The sequence below is a fragment of the Poecilia mexicana genome, unplaced genomic scaffold (genome assembly GCF_051168715.1).
Source record: "Poecilia mexicana isolate PSO_F unplaced genomic scaffold, ASM5116871v1 scaffold_8, whole genome shotgun sequence".
NCBI classification, from domain to species: domain Eukaryota; kingdom Metazoa; phylum Chordata; class Actinopteri; order Cyprinodontiformes; family Poeciliidae; genus Poecilia; species Poecilia mexicana.
The window spans coordinates 5,357,685-5,381,249 of record NW_028263377.1 but is presented as its reverse complement, the minus strand read 5'-3'; the positions used below and the strand labels follow the sequence as shown (position 1 = coordinate 5,381,249).

The window sequence follows — 23,565 nt, the reverse complement described above, 5'->3', positions numbered from 1 at the left end:
AAAATATCACCACATTTCTTGTGGTAAACGCTTATCAAATGCTCTAAGTTGACTTGTTTTTGTTTTAAAGTAACATTTGCAGCTATAAAAGAGTTTTAATGACCTGGACTGAAAATAAAAATAGCTCTTCGGATTGCAACGCTTGCAGAATTCCTTCCTTCTTTTCCTAAAAAAAAAGAAGGAAAAAAAAAAACTGGACAAGTTTGAGAGGTTTCCATGGCGCTGTCTTTGATTGGTTGAGCAGATTTTTGCAGTTTGATAGAATTAGTGTTTGAACATTTTATTCTAATACTTTACTTGAGTCGGAAAAAAATTCTGTAAATTCTCCACTTATTTTACTACAGCAGAGTTTCAAACTATGGACACTTTTTTTCTTCCGTAGAACAGATGTGTACTACATGTCAGGCTGTTTTGACAAGCGCTTCCCAAAATTGAAACAAAATAGCCCAGATGATGTCATAATTATTCCGTCATCCCGTCAGCCGGAGCTTGACATCTTAAATTGTTAGCAGAAAGTTCGCATGAACGGGGATTTTAAAGAGAGAAACATTTGGATTAAACCGAAATCGAAGACATCCCGGCCTTTGGAGAGAGCCTTGCTTACAATACGAAACAAAAAGTCAGAACACTTCATCTTCTGCTGCTGCTATTTACTCTGTTCACTTTTAATTAGTCCTCTGTGAATCCTGCATATTTATTTTCACATAATCTCTGAGGCTCCCCCCTCCACTGGTGCCAATATTCTGGCAAAAAAAAACAAAACAAAAAAACATCCAAAGTGATTGTTTGCCAAAGACCACAATTCTCCAAATTCATTATCAGCAGTGCGACTGCTAGCGTGTTAATACGACTTAATGTAGTTTTTTTTTGTCTCATTCCTCCGATTCCGACCCGGCTCTATCACAGCAAAGAAGTTATAGGCATAAATCATCTCTCCCCTGTTTTTATTAATTTATTCAAACCGCAGCGCAGACCAACTGAGACTTTCTCTGCTTTTCTTTTGTAAACTCACCCAATGAAGGAGCTCATTGTAGATAATTACACATGTGCTTTAGTTCTACAGCGAAGCTTCAAAGCATTTTTAAGCCATGGAGCAGATGTGAGGCGATGAGGTTGACCACCGTGTCATTATTCCCTCCCCTGCGGTTGTTGACGTTCCCCCGCGTCTCTCCAGACGTGAGTACGGCGAATCTGATCTCGGCGCTTTGCGTGCGGACGGATGCCCGTTCACACCATCGCAGGACAACCCCCTACCCCGACCCTCCCACCACGACGCTGTAGTGGTGAGCTGTAGTGTGTTTTTTTTTGTTTTTTTGCTTCTTTATTTTTTTTTTTTTTATATACAGTTATGATTTCTTTCCAGTCAAACTTCAACATTGCATTTGGTGCCTCGCTTAGTGTGAAAGTGCTTACCACATCATAAGCGCTGTTGTTGTTCTGCATGTCAGACGGGGTCCGCAGGAATTCGGTGGCAGGCGGATTGGGGTTGTGCAAAAAATGCTGCAGCGAAAGAACGTGTTGCTGTCATGGTGCTGCAATCAGTCACATCAGTTAAGGGAACAGCTCTTCACCTTTCTGGGACGTTAACTTTTTTTTTTTTTTTTTTACCACTAATACTTCGACACACCCCTGAATCTTCTTGCACAGAATGAACCTCTCTGAAATGCTTGTTTTCAATAAGTCATTGAATAATAACTGTATTTATTCACCAAATTATTAAAGACCATGGATAGCAGAGTTTTACAACTGTATGGTCTAATCCCATTAGCAAGGCCACAATGACTATAAATACTGGTAAGGAGCGCTCGCTTTTTGTGTGTATATAAGTACGTGTGTGTGTGTGTGTGTGTGTGTGCGTGCGTGTGCGTGTGTAATTTCTTATAGCCTGTTCCTGCGTGATACATTTGTGGAATGAGATCCATTTGATCCTGAAGCTCTGCATTGTTACGGCTTTCCTTTTTGTTGTCGTTTTTAAATAAATACATTTCCTTGAATAATACAGCATAAATGTCACATCATAGCATTTCCTCCAGTGTATTGTAAACCTGACGGGCCACCAGACTGTACTTACTCCCGTACCGCCAGGCTAAGCTTTGTTAGTTTATTTTAAACTGGGTTTTTGTACACCAGTAACATTGAAAGTAAAGACAGATTAAGTTTGGTTTGCCGGTTGATCTCAATATTTTTAACTTTTAACATTTTTTAACACAAAAACACAATGGGCTGGTGGACTGCCTTAGCACCCCCTACCACCAGGCTTAGTAGGTTTTCGTTGGGAAAGTCTGCATTATATGGGGAAAAAAATGGTTTGGAATGATTTATGAAACATTTCATTTGTTTCACATCACAAGAACCTGGCATTTTAACAGGGTTATGAACACTTTTGAGAGCCATGGTGAAAAGTGATGGGTAAGTACAGATAAATTGGTTATCGGTACCCAAGGTGGCACGAACATGAACAAAGTTGCTAGCAAGGACATTTTATAGTTTACAAGAACTAAAGTACAGAAGCTAGAAGAACTTCTCAAAGCAGAGCTGTAAGAACAAAATGATGTCATTATGTAAAGTATGTATCGACATTTAGATGTTGATGAGAAAGAAGTAGAGAAGAAGTGTGATGTTGGTGGAAATATTTAGCATAAACTTCAAGTAGTTAGCTTCTATTACACCTGGTATAAATGCACAGGCATCTCCAAATTCTGGACAACCAGAATATTGTAATATTTGTCTTTTCTCTTCTGTATTTAGTCCAGAAAAAATGCATCAACCTTGATTAACTCTGACCATCTTTCAATCACATTCAGTGAACATATGTGTTCTTTGTAGATGTCTTGTCATCTTTTACTTTTAAGTCCTATTTTTATTTTGTTTCGACAGAAGGCAGAGCTATCTTTTACACGTTCGTGTCACTAAATTGTTCTTGAGGGGGAAAAAATAGTGTTGAATAGCTACAAGAACTTCTGGTGAGTTGTTCTTAAATATAACTGTTTTAACCAAATGTTAACATTTGATTAAAATGTTTGTGTAGTACAAAACATTGCACCTGAGCTACAAAGCGCCAAGTTCAGGATACATGGCTAAAACTTCTAACTTTCACCTAAAGACATATTTAATGCTATTATTTAGCCAATATTAGATATTACACATTGATTATAAATGTTACAATAGCTACATAATCGAAAACAAACAAAAAACTCTTCCTCTATACTTATTTTAAGGACATATTTGAGCTTTCTGTGATAACAAGGATGTAAGAGCTAACTGTAATTAGCCACAATGTGAAATAGCACTAATGGCCAAATAATTTAACTGGTCAAAGTAGTCAAAAATAAAGCCAAAGTGTACAAAAAAATTATAATTTATAAATGTTATTGTCACTCAATAACATTTCAGGTGAATAGTGAACTAGTCACTAGTAGTTAGCTAAAGCTACAGCAGAAAATACATACACTGCTGGTTCTTCTTCTTTTATTTTTACTGGCAGTTGGCAAACAGCTTTCAGTGTGCTTTATCGCCACCTACTGAACTGGAGTGTGAGCCCGAATTGAAACCCTAAGTTCTGATTTTACAAGAAACTGAAAAAACGCCTCACTTCAAATGTGGCTTCAATTTAAGCAAAGTAACTCGACTAAATTAAATTGTACTCTTTACTCGTGAAGTCGATTTTGAAGAACACCTCTCTCTCTATGATATTGTATCCAATCCATCAGTACATGTTCACCTGTCTACTGTGATTGGCCACAGTCACAAACTACTGTACAATGCTTTACGATGCTTTCCTTTTCTTTTTCGATTAGAATTTAAATACATATGGCCAAATCAAAGTCTTGATAAAATATTCTCTCCTCCTCCTTGATGTTTCCCCTCATCTTACCCACATTTTTTAGAAGGGAATAAAAATGTCTTCCTTTCTGCTACTTATTCTATTCCTCCTGCCATTTCTTTAATTTCATCTTTCACTCTAGATTTTAGTTCTGATTTGCTGTATGAGACTGAAAAAGTCATTTCTGTCTTTTTATCGCTGCTGGTTTAAATGTACAAGAACTCATAAATAAAGCATTCCCATTTTGTGATAGTTGGGGGGATTTTGGGGAAAAGGGGAGATTAGGAGGAAAGTCATAGAGGGAGATAAGAGCTGTATCCTTTCTGTCCCAACCATTCCTCTCCTCCTGTTTTGAACCCACCCACATACCCCCTGCACTTGGCCCTCTCCCAGTTTGTAAAGGGATTAGTATGGTAGACTATAGGAGCAGGAAGATGACTTCACTTTGGAGCAGGCAGCCCGGAGCAAGGTGCTGGTGGGCTCGAACGGGGTAGAGGGGGGTTTAATACAAATCAGGTTTACTGATAGATATAGGCCTTATGTTGAGGAGTCAGGAATCAACCAACTCTTGGCACATTGTAGATCGCAGACACATTCAAAGTACAGTGTTTTGTTGCAAAAAACATATTTTTAAGATGCCAAAAAAAAAACGGTTTTCATTTAAATATATTTAGCAACTATGGTACTTTTATCAACGTACTTTTCCAACAGTGAATTGCATTTAGATATTCTAACAGATAGCAAACAGATTAATTGGCCCCCATTATTGTGTGTTTTTTTATACACACACAGAGACAGTAAAGACGGATTAAGCTCATAGTTGAACTGAGTGGTACACACCAACTGCGTGGTCCCTGAACCTACCTGTTGGCGTCACACGCTGTCATCACCAAATCATGATGCCTGATCTTGCGTTTCTGAATTTTTATGACTTTTAAAAATCTTTTTTTAACAAAAAAGTTATCCAGATGTTCTATAGTTGATTTTAATGAAGTGTGTGTGCTGAAGTTGCTCTTGGATCAAGTGGAATGTGAAATGTGTGGCTTTAAGCGCACCATAATCTAAATGTTGCCTTGTTTATATTCAGGAGTATTGATATACTTTCATATATCTCACTGGAAAAAAACACATCTGTAACAGTTTGTGTCATTCTTGCTGTCACTCATTCATCACCTGATCTCTGTGTTTCATTTTAACGGGTGCATCTGTCTCTCGCATCTTTATTTTATCCTTCCCGGCCTCTGTCCGACTAATGCCGATATCTGTGTTCGCAGGGAGTCCCCGTGCGTCAGCCTCGGCCCTGCACTTCCCGTCCCCCTCCATCATCCAGCAGTCTAGCCCCTACTTCACCCACCCCACCATACGATACCACCACCACCCCGGACAGGACCCCCTGAAGGAATTTGTGCAGTTCGTCTGTGCCGATGGCTCAGGGCAGGCCGCCGGACAGGTAAGGCAGGAGGGACGCTGCTACCTGCAGCAGCTGCCTGAAACACAGAAAAGCACGCAGGCAGGTTGATGGAAAAACAAAGATACCACCAATTACCTCTCACATCACGAGGACTCACACCACCAGAGACACAAACACAACACACCAGACACTGGTTCAGTCAGCTGGTCTAGAAATCTTCGTATTGTCTTGTCGGTGTCTTTTTTGCCGTTTCCTGTTCCGGACCCCAACGTCTTCCCCACTCTTCCTCTTGTCCATTTCTTTCTTTTGCTCCACCCAACCCCTCCCCTCAGAAGCTTACAACCATCAGCACGAGAGGGACTCAGTCACGGCACGCTTCAAGTCGAGCACACCAGTCCTGTGTTGTGTCATCGTGTTACTGTCTTCATCTCTAGCTGTTCTGATTTCAGTTGCCGTTTGGTTGCTTGGGATTTGGTACCGTTGGTTGGTGGTGTTGTGATTGTGTAGACGAGTGTTCTCCCATGCTTTTGATTTCTTGCCATCTGATGGATGAGCCCAGTCAAAGAGTTCTCTCACTGCCTCCACAACCTCCTTCACCCAACACGGACCGCCTCAGCGGAACCTGGTCCCACACCAAATCACTTCTTGTGGTGGCTATTATTTTTCACACCCTCATTAAAGATGGCGTCCGCATACCTCATTCCCTTAGTTTTTTTTTTTCCCCATCTCTTCCTCCTTCCGTCATGAATTTGTTTATATTTTGGGCCCGGCCTTCTTGAGCCGCTCCCCTTTTCCATTCCGTGTCTGCGGGTTGTCGCATGCCGCCCTCTTGACCCTATTTGTGTTGTCCGCAGCCGAACGGGAGCGGCCAGAGCAAAATGCCAGGCTCCTTCTTGCTGCCTCCACCTCCCCCAGTGGCCCGCCCAGTGCCCCTCCCCATGCCCGACTCTAAACCCAACAGCACGCCCCCTGACGGCGGACTCTCCTCGCCCGCATCTCCGTGTAAGTGACCCTGCAGAGACCGTTTGCAAAGTAACACAGGAAAAAAGAAAAGAAAAGAGAGAAACCTCCCTCTAGTGACAAAAGACCAGTGTCGTGTTGTTCCTCCTCCGACCTCGTGCCGTAATTGTGTTTCCAGCATCTCACTTTCCCTTCCTTGCAGAAGAATTTGGAAACCAGCAGAGAAAATAAGGTGCAGTCCCAGGCCCTCAGAGGTTTTGACTATGTGTCATTACAGACATGTGTGGCACTCCACATGGCTTTTTATTAGGCCCCTTGAGTTGTGGTGGCACCACAAGTTGAAGGCACTCCACATGTCATGCTACGAAAGCGTCATTGCTGCTCTGTTTCCTCTTTTCCTCCCTAAAAGGACTCATCGGCAAACTGTCTGATTTTGAGTGCTGACTTGCTGTCTCCAGAGGGGCACAAATTTAGGGCAGTTATGTTATATGGACTCCAAAGCAGAAACTGGGACGTTAGTGGAATTTTTGTGGATCCCTTTGCTTGGTGAGTGTGAAACAGGAAGAATAAGTCAAGCTTTTAAGGTAAGGGAGTGATGACAGAAATATGTCTGCCAGTCTTACGGTAGAGGGGCACTGGATGGAGCACCTTTTCTTTTATTTTCTAACTTTTAGCTCTTCTTCAAAGCTAGTGTTTTCCTCCCCTTCCTCACCCCCAGTCAGCGTCTGCAAGTCTTTAATGTCTTTTGTATGTTATTTCAATTCTTAGAAACACATGGATGTATACTGTACCTTCCTTCCTGTGTCTCTCATTGCTGTCCTTTCTCCCTTTCCTGCACACAAACAGACCACACAAAGTCTGCACACAGCTTCCCTGAGTCCTTCAGTAAGTTTAGGTCTCTGGAGTCCGTGGGGGAACCTCAAACTGCCCTAAATTTGTCAGAGACGTTGATGCCAGTTGGTTTTAAATATCCCCGACTGATCCTCAGCGTCAGGATTCAGCTGTGTTCCGTCTCTCAGCGCAGAGTTTGTCACCCAGGGAGATCTGAGTTTGCATATCAGATTATGACAAACATTTCCACTGGGTTTCACTGACCTCAATGATATGCGTAGCAGTACTTGATTAAAACCAAGTTCACTGATGTTATTGGTCTCATTTAATTTTCATTTTTAGCTTATTTATTAACTAGTTAAATACCCTAAGTAGTCAATAAATAGTAGTTACGGTATTTAACAGATGTTGTTTTCTACATGTGTTATTGCTTTATTTTTAAAGTCATATTTGTGAAATATGTGAAGCTGCAATCTGTAACTCTTATAAAAGTCTGATCTACATAGATCAGAGTTTTATAACTCTGATCCTTAGACTCCAGAGATTAACTCTTTGTCAATCATCTGCAAGTGCGTTTGTATCTGTTGGATATTTGAAAGGCTTCTCTCAGGACGGTACGGAATGTTGACAGAAATGTGTAAAATGAGATGCTAAAATTAGAAATGGGTTGGTTACTGTCAAGGTGTTTCAAGGTTTCAAAAAGTTGTGTTTTGAAAATTACTCAATTTTTCCATCATAACAACCCAACAGTTCAGAGTGGTTTTAATCAGATGGAGATTAAAACACTGGAGTGACCTGGGTTGTCTCAGGTTGTGTGTAACATTGAGAATTATGTGGTGCTCCTCTCCGATTTGTTGCTGTACAGTAATACTCAGCTGGCTGAAACTGCCACTAGACATTGCCCTTGTTTACCAAAAAAGACAAATTTGTAGGTTTGGAAATATTTCTGGGCAAGAAAAACACAGACAGTCATGGTGAGGATGCCAAAGACTTTTTAAAAACAAAACTATGAGAAGTACCGTAAGTCTGCCCATCAACCGGCTGCAGACCTGAGCAGATAGCCTGACTAGCTAACTAACCCCTTCCAGACTAGCCCTACAAATTCACCTCAAGCCATTTCCTGTTTTAATGCCACTGAGGTAACAGCAAAGTTCAAGTTTTGCGTTTTCTGTGCATGGATGCACTTAGATTTATTGGTTGGAGTTATGCTCACTTATGCCTAAATATGCTTATTTGCATACTCAATGCAACATTTATGGTGTGTTATATTTTTGTCTCCATCTTTCTACCAAAATCCAAATTATATATAACAATTTTATAAGTCAATTAACTATCTTGGAAAGAGAGTTTATGAGTGATTTGTCCACCTTAAAAACAGAGGCTAGAAATATAATAGTTTTAAAGAGAGCAGGAAAAGTTTGTCTCCATATGTGGGTTCTTTTTTTTTTTTGCTACAGCGATCTAAAAGGTAAAATGCAGGAGCGCACAGAAGACCGCAGCTTTAGAGTTATTCTAAGAAGTGTCAGAGAGAAAGAAGGGGCCAAGAATTCAGAGAAATAGTGTCCGTCAGAGTGAAATAAATTTGTGGTGTATGGAGAATAAATGGAGAACTGTGCAATTTGCTGATGACTTCCAGATGTTAGCTAATGACTGCTAACGCTGCGTTCGCGGTGCTGTAAAGTTTGCCACGGTGTATCTGAGTATAAAGAAACAAAAGCAGAGATGACATTTTATGACTGGAGTACTAAATGGACACCAGATTTCTCAGCAAAAGGATCAGCTGGTGGGCTGTTAGTTGTATCGCACACTGTATAATAAGGCAATTCTGGGTTTTATGGTGCCAGAGTCATCAGAGAACGAGAGAGGGTAAATAAAAAAGTTAAATAAAAATTACCATTTGAATTCATTAAAAAGAAAGACTGTATCGCTCAGGTTTCTTCTCTGGCAGGCTAATGCAGATGTCCTGACAACCCGAATGCTAATAGAGACACACTGTAGGTATTCACATAAAACCATCTGCTATGAATTTTGACTGGCTGCAACATATATCTTGAATACTGTTAATTCTCAGAACACTTAATGCTCGAGAAAAACGAACAATATAAACAGTCAGGTTTGTTATTTTGTGTACTAAGATCTCAGTGGCCCTATGATAAACGCTAAAGGCAGGAAAGCTAGCAAGTAGCTTAGGTTATCAAAGATGACAGCAATTGCAGAAAGTAGGGAACATTTTTATTCCGAAATAAAATAAAAGTTCAAATTAAGGAATTGTACAGCTACTAGATGCCCTTTTTTTAATTAATTTTGTATTTTTTGCAATTCTTTTTCTAATTTTGTAGTCCTAGCATTAGCATTATAACATACAGACAAGAAAATAGTCTTTCTAAGACTTTTACCAAGGAAGCAGCATTCCTACAGACAGAAACAGACTGCATACCTTTACATAAAACTATTTTATTACACTACTACCAGTTTTATTCTGACTTCAACAGTCCATCTGTAACTATCAGTTCTGCTAAGGTATGGAAGCTAGCTGAGATGGTTCAGCTAGCAGCCTGGGTTCGGAAATTTCTTGGGTTGTGTGGAAAAACGGGCAAGACGGCAAGACAAGAGAAGCACATGTTGTGTACAACATTCAAAACCTGTCAAATAAAAATGCATTTACATTTATCCATAGGATTTTTCCTTTCTATAGAATCTTGTTGCATATTTTAAGCTTCTTATTAAGGATAAATATTTGGTTAGATAAATGTTTGAGATGAAACAAAATAGTATTAAATTAGTAAGTTTTCCTTCTGCTAATTGTGTTTTTCTGATGAACTTTAGATTTTTTTTTCTCTTGTCATTAAGCTAAATTAGTTTTACAAGCATTAGCATCAGCACTAGCATTAGCAGCACCACGAACAAACATCGCCCTCTCACACATTCATGAAACCGTGGTTCCTACACATTCTCAAATAGTCTGGAAAAATGCAAAATTTGTATTTAGTGTTCAGGTTTGGTTAGCTCTAGAAAAATATTAGAGTAATGAAACATGAAATGTATTTGCAGCTTTAAAAAATACCTTAAACATCCAGAACATTTTTGACACCTATTCTATATAAAGTTGGACAAAATCACTTTCATCTTTGAGTTTTTTGTTTGTGTCTTAAATCAATAGTGTTTTGACAATAAACTCATTAACATAAACCCCCTCAATGCTGGGTTTTTTTAAGCTGTTTTCATTTAGCACATTTAGTGCTATCTCCCTGTGCATGGGTGGGTTTTCTCCGGGTACTCCGGTTTCCTCCCACAGTCCAAAAACATGACTATCAGGTTAATTGGCCTCTCCAAATTGCCCCTAGGTGTGAGTGTGTGTGCATGGTTGTTTGTCTCTATGTTGCCCTGCGACAGACTGGTGACCTGTCCAGAGTGAACCTGCCTCTCGCCCGGAACGTTAGCTGGAGAGGCACCAGCACCTCCTGACCCCACTAAGGGACAAGGGTATAAAGAAGATGGATGGATGGATGGATGGATGGATGGATGGATGGATGGATGGATGGATGGATGGATGGATGGATGGATGGATGGATGGATGGATGGCTGGCTGGCTGGCTGGCTGGATGGATGGATGGATGGATGGATGGATGGATGGATGGATGGATGGATGGACATTTAGTGATAAATGATTTTAACTGCTTGCGATTCAAAATAATTTTTTGAAGTCATATGTTAAAATAGGAAGGAAAATTAGCTGTAAAAATGGTACATTTGAGTCGAATAAGTTTTGTAACCGTCTACTGATCTTATGTGTAACATTATTTATTTTGCCCCTACAAATGTAGTTGTTAAACTTATGTTACTCTCCAAATTTTCATCTCAATACATGATCAGTGTATCATTTTTGACTCTGTAAGTTAAAAAGTACAACTTGTTAAAGCTTGTCCTAATCTGATGCGTAAAGGATATTGTGGACATAAAACTGAGCAGGGTAGATAGCAGATTTACAAGGCTGCCCAGGAATCTTGGAGTGAAAAACGTTTAGTGAATCAGTTTAGATAGTAAAGTGTAAAGTGTTGGTTTAGTCAATCCGTTGGTATTTGGCATTACATGATGAACGGATGTTTATCATCCAGTCTTATAATTAAGGTCAAATTGTGCTGGATGTAGTTGGATCTGACTGTGGCTGTGATTGGACTGGTTTTTACGGTAACCTGTAGAACTACATACAGTGATTCCGGCCTGTTTTTGTGAAGTGCCTGGAGATAACATCTGTTGTAACTCGGCTCTATATAAATACACCAAATTGGACAGAATTGAACTTGACGTTGCAGGGCCAGTTACTCGAAAGGTCACTTATGTCCAGCATGGTGTGTGTTCTGTTTCCACAGCATACTCCACGCCAGGCGCCACAGCTCCCAACAGGTTTGTCGGCATCGGATCACGGGACAACAACTTTCTGAACATCCCGCAGCAGACACAGGTAAGACGTGAGGGACGTCCACTCCCAGAACTGCTCTCCGTGTTGAAACCGTAAGAGGAAGCTCATCTGCCTCGACTGTAATTACTGGTGAAACTCAGGAAACGTATTAAGTGAGTGGATGTGAGCCAGAACTCCTTACTCCCTCACTCTGTGAAACCTGCTGCAGGGTTTCCTCCACCTCTCCAGTTACACCAACCCACAGCGCACCATCAGAGTGTGCATTTGTACATCTGTATTTTACTGTACGTGTGTGGTTTACCATATGTGCTCAACTGTTTATTTGGCATGTACGCAGCCTGCCCTCAAGGCAGACGGCCCTTTTCCCCTCACTGCCTTTTTTTCTCTTTCTGTCTCTCTACCTTTTCCTTTCCCTGCTCCACCCAATCCCCTACTTTTCCACTTCACCTACTTCATTCCTCAAACTTTGCTCGCCTTCCCTTGCTCATATTTAATTCTCCTCTTTTTACTGTTCGCCTCTTTCACCTTCCGCGCTCTCTTCCCATCGCCGCTCCACACACCCCCTCTCCTTGTGCCTCCACCATTACCACCAGTACTTTTCTCATTAGTGTCTAACCACACCCGCCTGGAGCCAGCTCAGCCCCGCACCTCGACACATGGAAACCATCTCAGGATTCCCTCCCTTATTTCTCTGCCCTTCGTTCTCTCGCTTCGTCTTGCTTTTCATTTCTGCTCCTCTCAGTTTCTCTTCTTTGTCCCATTTTCACTCATTTGCCTGTCAGTATTTTTTTTTTTACCCTGAAATTCACTTGCACGTCCTGAACACTGCAGATATTCCACACGTCTTTAACACGGGAAGCTGGGATAATTTGGACTCTGGAATGTTTAAGCAGGATAAAAACTCAGGTCTCCACAAAACAGCAGAAAGGTTTGGGGCGAAAGTGTCTACGTGGAGACTAGAGGTCAGGCTGCACCGACAGCTTCAGCTACCAGCTGTGGCCTTCTTGTGCCCTCTAGTGGCAAATGTGCTGCTTTACAACCAGCAGAGAAAAGAAACAAGATCCCAAACAGTGCAGAAAAATGGTCGATGTACAGAGCAGGGTCCCAAACCTTTCCGAGCCACGGACCCCAAAGAGCATTAACCTCTGACGATGATACAAAATATGTAAAGAACCATAAATTTTTATAATGTTTTTTTTTTTATCATTGTTGAATAATTATTACATTCATTTAACATAAATGCTGCCTTGTATCATCTGATTTTAGATGACCATGGAAAATTTTATCAGATAATACAATTTTTCATCACAATTCTGTCTTTTTGATCATAAGAAAACATGTGATGTTTTATATTAATCACATAATTTTTTTTATTTTATTCCCACAGTTTTAGTGGTTTTTGCAGCAATGTCCTTATTGGAAACTTTTCCTTTTCTTGTGAGCTACGGTAGAAAATGAGTATCAGAAATAACATTTCTGAGTATTATTCTTACTCATATTTTAAATTAAAAAAAAGATTTAATAACCGAAAAAAATATATTCTAAAAAATGTAAGATTAAAAAATGTATTTATTTTTGCGTTTTATTTTTCTCATCTTCCCTCCGACCTTCAGAGGTCCCCACAGCGCTCCCGGGCGGGCCCCCACTTTTAAAGACCCCGATGTAGGGAACCCGAGTTTCAGCCCGCTTCAAAGTCACGTCTCGGCCGTCTTGTTACCCCGGGTGACCAGACATGATGTCATAGCTGGTTGATCTTGAATTTGAGACGGGCTTTGCTGGAGAGGGATTCGGGGAAAGAAAAGAGGGTGGTCACTGTCTGCTGCCAAGGATTTAGAGGCGATGCTTACAAGAGATAGATGGGTGGAAGGCAGAGTAACTAAGAAGGGAGAAGTTACAATGCCATGGGCCCGCTGGGACGGTGCCCCCACCGCCCCGGGGAGTGTGCTAGCTGAGAAGGGCAGAGGGGGAAGGGGTTGTATTCATGCATTGACTATTAGAGTCAAACAAAACAAAAGGGCCGCTTTCCCGGAGGAGCGGAGGAGTTTCCAAGGCTTGACTTTTAGAATGTTGGCACTTGAGCCGTCGGTGGCAGATCCCGCAGGCCAAGCAGGGCAGCCAACTTCAGCAGCAGTGACCCAGTTCTGCCCCCTGCTCACGCTGACTGGGAGACACCCGACATGAAAACAGTGTGAGTGACACAGAGGGTCAGGGTGCTGCAAACCTGCTGCTGCAGTAAGACAGAACAACACCAACTGGACTTCTATCCCCAAATCCAGCATAGTGTTAGTAAATGTGCAGCACCTGGAAACGAACTGGATTGAATTATAAATTGCTTGCAGCATTTTTTTAAAGATAAAATCTAAAAATATACGCACTCATTGGGATTTAGCTTTCTTGACTCTAAATAAAATCCATTGCAAGCACTTTGGTTAATGTAGCCCACTTTGCTGTACTCTGCTTAGCCTTCCTGTTATCTGCTTAAAGTCTTGTTCTCTATCACAGCTTGAATGAATAATAAACCCGTCTCAACGTGTCAGAGATAATTCAGTTCCCTTTTAAAAAATATTTTCACATCTCATTTCTATGATTTTGTTTTTTGATCCCTCACTAGCCACACTTGTATCCATCTTTTTATGTACATTTTGATGTGTCGCATTAATAAAGGTTGACTATTTCCTCAATTTTGCAAGAAAGTTTTTATACTCCCTTAAAGTGGTTTTCGGGTTTTGCAAAAAGGAGTTAATTCTGTGAAGGCCAAATAAGTTCACACTTAACTAAATTTTCCTGGTCCAAACCTCCAGCACAGAGAGAAGGACTCTCTCAATTTTCCTGAGATGTGTGGTCCATGATAGTTTACGACCTCTACTTCCTGTTTACTACAGCCATGTGTAACGTTAACATCTGACAAAATCCTGATTTGTGTAACCTGGTTGATTTGCCCCAAACCAGCAGACCAATCACGCCTAATTCGCCTTCTCTCTCTTTTTTTTGTGGCATTTTAAAAGTTTGCTCAAAACTTACGACAGTACAGCTACTGAAACAAAAAAAATTCTATCCTTCGAATTGTCTTTATTGTGTAACAACATCCACATTAAGTGTTGTTTTTACTGTGACGTTTAGTATGAGGTGTTTACTAATCCAGAAAATGATTGGACTTCTGAGTTTTTAATTGGCTGGAAAGTGCAAGAACCCCAGGATCTTGATCCTGATGCATCCCTGTCCACCCCTAGTATACTACTGTCACTTATTCACCTAATACCATCATCCAGCAGTAAGACGTATGTATACCACTACAGTCTGTTGATGCATATTCTACACATACCAAAGATCGTATTGGAAACACTTTGATGCCATCTAGCAGTCAGAGTTTTGCCCCTGAATTGATGCTTAATTTGTTGTATGTTCAAAGTACTTAATTTATAATCTGCTTGACAACAAAAAACATTGTTTTCACTATTAAATCAATTCATTCAGTAGTTAAGATGTTTTACCTTGTTTTTACTTGTTTTTATATTTTCAAATGCATTTGAGACAAAACTAACCACATCTCCTCTTTCCCCTTCCCTTTTGTTTCTCTTCCAGTCTTGGTTCCTCTGACAAGATCTGTGCACAAACCAGCAAATAGATATCTTTCTTTACAATTCAAAATGAGAAAAAAAAAGAACAGAGAAACAACTTGCAGGATGACAATAATTGTCTTACCAACCCGCCGACCAGCCCTGACAGTACGTCTCATCTGATATGAAATATAACCAAGCAACGCAGGAAATTACAGTCGCATGACACTTCTAGTGGAACCCTGGACACATTCACGCAGTCGGAGGGGGAGGACCTGAATTGGGTGAAGAGGGAAAGACAAACGGATGGACTGGAAGGAGGCTGGAAGGAAGATGGAGCGGAGGAGGACGCGGTACGCGGGCCTCCTCACACCCAGGAACCACAGCAGCGATGCGGCAGCAACAAGCGGACGTGGGGGGAGCGGTCAGCTTCTCCTGCTTTCCAAGGACGCATTGTGAAACAAATGGCTAAGGAAAAAAAACAATCAACAGTCCAGCAAGCTACAAAAAACTTTACCCACAACGAACCCAAAACACAAATGAGACGATGAGCGTCCAGTGAGAACAGCGGCCCAGGATCTCATCATCGCCCATAGTGAAACCCGATTGGCTCCTCTTGCCCAGCCACCAATAAGCAAGCGACCATGCCAAACCGTATCTTGATTTAAAGTTGCACTACAAGCTGAATCAGTCAACACTAACCCTTAACGATGTGCACTATTTATCTACGAGGCATGGGAGGTAAACCACACTCGCCAAGATGATTTTTACGTTCTACGAAAAGGAAGCTCACCACAAGGTACAAGAAGCCTTCAGGCGTCCTCTACCCGGCATGGTTCGATTCAGCCAATCACCGGTCTCCCCTTTGCTCACAACGTTGTCAGTCTGTGTGCCATGACTGCAGGATCTCTCACCTTTCAGCTCATGATATTTCTATATGTATATGTAAAAGCTTTCCTTTTTTTTTTTTTTTTTTTTTTTTTACCTGATGATCTCAGTAAATTCCCTCCACACACAAAGCAATCGGCGTCCTGGACGCTGAGAAATGTCACGGCTATTGGCAGCAGCTATGAGTTTCGCCCCCAATCGTCCCCTTTTTGTAACATAGACGAACGCTGACTAATTATTTTTCCCTCGCGTGTTTTTTTTTTTCTTATTTGAATTGACTCCTTTTTGGATTTGTACTATTTTCTAATTGTTTTGTATTTGAATGGCAGCACCTTAAAGCGAGAGAAGAAGTGATATGATGGGGGGCAAAGAGTGGCTGGCTAACCCGGAGAAAAATAGTGCTTGTAAAAACTTGGGGAATATGCCCACCTGCTGTTTTAGATGTGGAGCTGGTATCACACCCATGGGGAGCTACAGTGAGCAGCTGGTTAGACTGGAGTTAAATCAAAACAGTGTGAAGAGATGGATACGGCCATGTTAACTTTAAATTTCTGGGTATTTACTAAGAAGTGACTGTATTAGACATGATGGCGGAAACGGAGAACTGTTTTGGAGCTAGATTGAACAAAAATGTGAGGTTTTAGTTCAATTTTTTATTCTTAAAAATCCCTGGAAAATTATGACAATCACTTGCTTGAGAAGAAGAGAGTCAAACAGTAAATATGTTTGACCTACCATTTGTCAGTGCTTGACTGATTAAAGTCTGAGATTGTGAGGAAAAAGCACCTAGTGGCTGCAGGTGTTATTGCACTTTAATTCACTTAGCATTTACTTGACATTTTGACTGACTGTGTGGTCCATTTCCACTTGGAAGGCAGAATTTGAGACACAAGCAGGACAAATGAACTGGATCCTCACCCAGCCCAATCTCAGAATCCAAAATGGCTGATGTGTGTGTCACATGTAGTGATGGTTGGAGCGCTAAACTGTCTATCTGCACTTCTGATGGTATGTATCAGCTGTTAATGGACGTGTTGCTAGTGCTAATGATTAGTCTCACAGTGGATTGTGATAATTAACATTTAAAGAATAACTATGTTCAGAATTTGTCAGCAGGTAGTGACTTACCTGGAGTTGGTACAGATATGTTAGCCCCAGAGGCTGAAGCTAGCAGCTAATCCATGGTCAAACATCTTTTTAAATCCGAAAAGGGATTTTTGTTTTTATTCTATTTGATGTTTCCAAACAATGTTTCTAGATAGAAATAATTAAATATTTCTGACCAAATTAAAACTCTTAAAGACGGGAAAAAATACTTTTGCTGAATGAAACCAGTGGATATTTACAAAAGCGTTAAAACTACCGATGTTTATCAGGGTCTTCTTAGGCTTCATTCACACGAATGTAACCCAAATTTGATTTGGGGCTCGGATGCGACCATCCAGCTTTTTCACATCAGTCTGAACAGCCTGATTCCGATCTTTTCACCCCAAAAATTAAATCAGGCAGACATTTCCAAACAGGAAATGGAAGTAGGAGGTGGTGCGCCTTCGATAATCCTCCTGAATGAAACACTGAACACATGAAACACTTGAATGGCTTTTGGTCCAAATAACTTTCTGATACAAAACAGTAAAAAGTAAAAATATTGTTGTGGTTTCAGTAAACTGTGTTTTGCAGCTTATTGAACTGGTAGTTAAAATCACCAGTTCTCAGTACATATTGAATTTAAGATGATCACTGGTGGTGGACAGCCTCCTCTGCTTGAGAGCTTCACAAAATACAATTGGGAAGAACCACTAAAACATTTTTGAAATTGCTGTTGTTTTAAGTCTCCACCCAGCCAGCTATCTGGAGAATCTAATACATTTTTATACATTTTTTGGCCTTTTGTGTAAACAAAAACTCAATTTTATATCCCAAAAAAACCCGATCATTTCGGAAAACTCCGACCAAAGTACAGATTTCAGAAAACTGTATTTGTGTTTGAGTGAACACATGGAAGAACTGAGTTTCAGGATCCCGCGCATTACAGTCAACGACAAACAATGCGCCAGTATATCCATGTTATATCCCAATTGAGATGATCTTGTGTCTTATTAACTTTATACTCCAATACAATATTTAAAAGTAGTTCAACCTTTATATGAACCTTCTGGCGCCATGTTTAATTAATAACCAGAAGTCGTTTTTGTTTGGATGGATTCTGGTCGGCTGACATAGTTTTGAGCTTTGCGCTACGCTGCCCCCTGTGTGTTTGGCATGTTTAAAACAACGCTTCACTGTGGGATTTGGTGTGGATGAAAGGCTTTCTGAAAACGATCCAGTGTCTACGATATTTTTAAACCAATGTGGTGGAGATAATCATTTTTATAAAGATCTGATTATGACCCTAGCCCGTCCTAAACGTATTAGCTTCGGCCTCTGGAACAAACGAAGATGTCAACGCAGGATGTCACTTAAAAAAAATCAGTATCCTCTAATTTGGATTTGAATTAATTTTGTGGAAAGTAAAAGGGACACTCTTAATCTTTTGTGTGTGACTGAGGAAATCGGTTCACATGCAACTAGATTAGGTGTTTACTAATCTAACAGCTGCCAGCTGTAGCTTCCTATTAATGTTACCAGTTTTCTCATCCAGCAATCAAAGAAGCATATTATCCCCAATAATTGTTTTATTGACATGATTTAATTGTTCTTCTACCAGGAGGCCCTTTACTGTAGGAAAAAAAATGAGTGGGGTTTTGACAATCACAGGATTTTTTTATTTTTATTATTCCTGGAGACAGACGAGCTGAACCAGTTAGACAACAACAAAAACACTCTGAGATCTCAATCTAGTTGAGTATATAAAAAAAATTACAATTTGTAAGTTTATCCTGTTGTTTACACTCCCAGATAGGCTGCTGCTCCAAGAGCTGAGGGGGCCACACTGCGGAGAAAAATGATTATGTCACATTTCTGACTTTATTTTGTTGTTTTAAGGGAGGCCTACGAGGTCAAGAGTCAGACGTGTTGTGCCAGTTTGTCTGTCAACTGCCTGTGACAGTAAAATTTAATAGTTGTCACGGTTACACCCCACGCAAATGCATGCACTCACACACACACACCAGCACTCCCCCCTCCTCCCCGAAGCCATTTTAAATGGAAGAGCCCTTATAGATCAAATAACTGCACTGATACAATCATGCCAGCCAATCGTATAAGTCAAAAAATGTTTTTGTAAGCATGACGGTAGACGGATCACTACTTAGCGTGTCACATTTTAAATCCGACTCATGACAACCGTTCAGTATTAATCACATCGCCCCCCAATCCTCCCAACGACGCCACGCACGACAGATTTCAAAGGGAAGTCTTAAATCGAGACAATCTGTGGAGGCCTTTACGCTTTCAGTCACGTTGTTTTTTTTCTTTTTCTACATAAAACCCCCCGCGCAGCACGTTCTCCCACGTTGAGTCCGAACGCCCATTCAACCTCACAAAATAACTGGACTGCCTGGCCGTGTTCCTTCACCGCAGGGAAAGCAGTCGTAGTCGGCCGAGCTGACCGGCGACCTCTCACCCGCTTCGTAGAGAGGACTGGGTCGGCTGGACGAAGGCGGTAGGCTGATTTCTTTTCGAATCAAAGAAAGTGCCTCTGTATTCCCATTATGCAATTTGTCAAACATGAATTCAGGTTGTTTTTTCTCACATATAAGCTATAGTGAATGGTAATTAAAATAAAAAATAAAAAAAAAAATGTCAGGAGGGAATGGAGAAAAAAAAACAATGACAGCTCACTAGATAATCTCAAGCATCTTTATATATAATACACTTTTATATATATTTATAGATATATACTTTTTTCCTTTTAGTTTGCAAGATAAGCTCTGTGGCAGTCTAGTTATTTTTTGAAGCATGGCATACATCGCACAGTCATAGGATGCATCTGGAAATCGCTAATCGGAGCAGAGTCGAAGCCCACGACAGTCGGAAATCCATCGGTAGAAACGTAGAGTATCGGCTAACGTAGATAAGGATTAAAACTTAAACGAACAGATTTGTTTTTCTTTATTGTTTCGATGGGAAGTATTGTTCTTGAAACTAAATGATGTATGTTGATTGAGCCATGTGCAATGCCTTGGTAGAGGAATTGTGTTTGTTAGAGAATGTTTGAGGGTGTCATGCAAAAAAAAAAGAAAAATGGAGGGAAACCCTCTTAAGATTTTTTTTTTTTTCCTGTTTGTTCGTTTGTTTTTCAAGTCCACGTGCTCCGGGACTCTAAATACACGAGCGGTGAGATAAAAAAAAAAAAAAAAAATGAGAAAGAAAAAAAAAAAGGTTTGGGGGACATTGTTTTAATTTTCTTTTTTTTTTTTCGTTTCCTTTTATCACTTTTTCAAGAAAATAAATTCATTTTTATTGACGGGAGTTAAAGGAACAATTTCGCAGCTCGTAAAATATATATCATTATGAAAACTGGTGCTTTCGTAAAAGAATAAAGTACATTCAGTCTCTATTATACATAAATAATAATAAACAAAATTAAGTGTTATCATAAGAACTAATTTTTAGGAAATCATGCATTACTCTATTTCTTTGTATTTACCGGGGAGAGGGAAGGGGGGTGTTCATTGTACGAAAAGGTTGTTGTAACAAAAGGCATTTTTCCTCTCCCAAACCTTTACAGAGAGAAAACACACATCCTCTTGTAAAAAAAACAACAACAAAAAAAGCTTGTAAAAAATTGTCATTTGTTTCCTGCGGACTCTATCCTACCTACCAGTGATCCTAACGTGGAACAAAGACAAGATCTTCCCAATATTCCGGGAGATGCACGAGTCTGGATTCCTGTTCCTGAACGACAAGAGCGACAAAAACATAAACATGCTGTAAATGACGTCTTCGTTTGTGACTCACTTCCAGGGTTTCCTCCGTTTTCGGCCAGCGGGGTTGTAGTCATCCAAGTCAGCGGCAACTCGAACCCTGTTTACCCAAAAGCCCCCCCCGCCCCTCCACGTCCCCCTCCCCCGAACACCCACCAGCTGTAAATGATGATAAATATTTGTTTGGTGACGTAGTGTTATAGACTCAGAGCATCTTTAAAGGTTGTCCCTAAAAAGTGCCTTTTGTTCACAGATTCCATCTTGTATTCCTGAGTGCCCATCTCAAAAGAAAATAAGTCCCTCCCTCATATTTCTATATCTTTCTCTTCTTCTTCTTCTTGAAGCTTTTTCAAGCAGTATACATAGTACTAAAGGAAATTGGTGTGATTTAGTTGCTCTTTTTATTGTTCAATACTACAGAAAAGCTGAAAAAAAAGCCTAAAAAAAATCTCCGTCTTGCTTCTCTTCCTCTGTATCTTGTCGTCTGTTTATCTTGGACACTGGAGTAGTCTGTAGCTGCGTATCCTTCTCTCTCTCTCTCCCCTCAACTTTCTTTCCTCCCTATTCTCTCTACAGCGCAGTTTTAAAAAAAAGAAAAATGTAAAAAAAAAGAATACGCAAAGATTTTTTTTTGTTTTTGTCTGAGCAGAATGCAATTAGCTCACATGTTATCCTTGTCTGTACGCTTCACATTGTATTACCATACCCATCTTCTCCAGCTTCTCCATTCAACAGCTAATGTAAGTGAACAAGTTACACCACGAGGCTCTGGGCTGGGCCGAGGACATGGGGGGTTTGGGGCCGACGAGAGGGGGCCGTTTCAGTGTGGAGGGGTAAGAATACACAGCTGTGATAACCAGTGGGACTGCTAACATAGATGGCATACAGTTTGGGGGGGGGGTCTTTGTTTTTGTGTCTGCCTATCGTAGGGAAATGTTTAGAATAATGGGAGTGTGAGACCAAGAAATGATCAGGCTCTGCCCACATTAATGCAAATATTTTACTGGTATTTTTTGTCCCGCCTCCGTTCATGATTGGAAAATCATGATTTTTAGACACATTTTCAAGTGCAATACAGGCTTGGCCAACGAAAAGCTAAGAAATGAACAGCTTACTTTGCACGTATGAGAGACAATGGCAACAAACAGCCGTGATTACCAGTTTTCTACATTTATCTCACTATTAAAAAGAAAAAAAAAACTTAACTAAGGAGCTGGAATGGTAACACGCTCCAATAAAAACAATGTCTTACAATTATTAGGGAATCGTAGTGTCGCGATTTGGGTTTTTGGAAATTGTCTCTGTATTTTGAAGTCAGATTTTCTGACTCTAAAGTTCAAAATACAACATTAATGCCTCTAGAGGTAGAAAAATGTGAGATCTCCTGGAGTCCACAGCTGCACATAAGTTAAATGTATTTAAAGTTTGAGATTTGATCTATTCATCAGAGCATCTTAATGTCTGATTAAACCAGTAGAATGTCCCTTTGTGATCATGTTCATTCAGCTTTTCAAACACAATAATATAAAACGGTGTTTCTTACTGACTTTAGTATTACAACAATTAGGAAAAAGCACCAGCTTTGTAGAATTTTATCAACTTCGATTAGAGTCCAACTCTGGAAGAAAAGTGTTTATAATCGATGTTCCTGATACTTGTAGATATTTCAGCATTCCTTCAGAAGAGCGCTAAAAGTAGATGTTTAGCTGTAGCTAAACTGAAGAAGATTCTAGAAAAACATCACAACTGATGAAGTCAGAGCCTGAAAGGTTCACATTTAGCCCAATTAGCACAGTTGCTACAGGATTTATCAGCTTGGAGTTTTCTGGTTCCTAAACCTGGCACTTTGTGATTTTTTTTTTTTTTTTTTTTGCAATCAAGCTAATGAAACAATTAACCATGCTATCAACAAGAAGCCATTTCAGAGAGACTCGTATTGTAGAGAGCAGTGTATGTGTGTGTGTTTTTTTTTGTTTTTTTTTTAAGGAGTGTGTCTGGAGAATCTGCCTCTGCACCAGCACTAACCATCCACCGTTTTTGTTTTTATCGTTTTACACACCTCGTTTCCAACATGTTCTGTTGGGCTCAGATTAGCGGTTAGCGACTCCAACCCGCCTGGTTATCCTTTCACTTCTTACCCAGTTCCAGCACAGAGCGCCCCTCTCTTCTCCCCCATCCTTTCTACAGAGCAGCAGCCCATCCTCACAGGCCCCCTCCCAGAGCCCGTGGTGAAATGCATGTGTTAATTACAGTTTCTTTTCCATAATAATAATAAAAAGCAGTTTGAAAAGAGCAATGCCTTTACCTGATTGAATAAAAGGATGTTCTTGACTGTAACCCCTGGTCTACTGGCTCTTTACTCTGTCTGGAGCAGTGGTGGAAAGATTTCCAGATGATGGGCACCACAGTGTGGCTGAGGTTTTTTTTTTTAAAGCACCTCACACACAGTCGCATCAGTTCCTTCATTCTTGGAGCGCTTCAACAAATCACCCAACTAAATTGCCTTCTTTAAAGACAAGAGTGGTAGACAACTTTTATTCAGTTTAAAAAGTGAAATCACTTTTACCTAACATAGCATGTAACTTTTAACTAGCATAGCTTAACCCACGCTATTGCTGTAACTGGTGTATTAAATAAGCCTGTTAAATTAAATAGTGCTTAGCCTGGCGGCCCACCACGCTTGTATCTGTTTTTTCTTAATTCTTGGGGCTCTTCATCAATATGCTGTTTTTAGATCATGTGAGATGGGCCTTTGTCGTTTTGGGTCAGCAGTGGTTCTGGCCATTAAACTTTCTACTAGAGGTCTT

At 40.4% G+C, this 23,565-nt stretch overlaps 1 protein-coding gene across 4 annotated transcripts in view; it reads left to right on the top strand.

Moving 5' to 3' along the window:
* The window catches only part of nfixb (nuclear factor I/Xb), a 198,055-nt gene extending 174,960 nt beyond the window's left edge, over nucleotides 1-23,095 (top strand). For all 4 annotated transcript variants that reach the window (XM_015011850.2, XM_088008096.1, XM_088008097.1 and 1 more), the window contains 3 exons: nucleotides 5,098-5,273; nucleotides 11,396-11,487; nucleotides 15,028-23,095. In XM_015011850.2, the coding sequence (XP_014867336.1) occupies nucleotides 5,098-5,273; nucleotides 11,396-11,467 (248 nt within the window). In that variant the 3' untranslated portion in view covers nucleotides 11,468-11,487; nucleotides 15,028-23,095. The remainder of the gene's footprint in view (nucleotides 1-5,097; nucleotides 5,274-11,395; nucleotides 11,488-15,027) is intronic.
* Nucleotides 23,096-23,565: the final 470 nt, after the last annotated feature.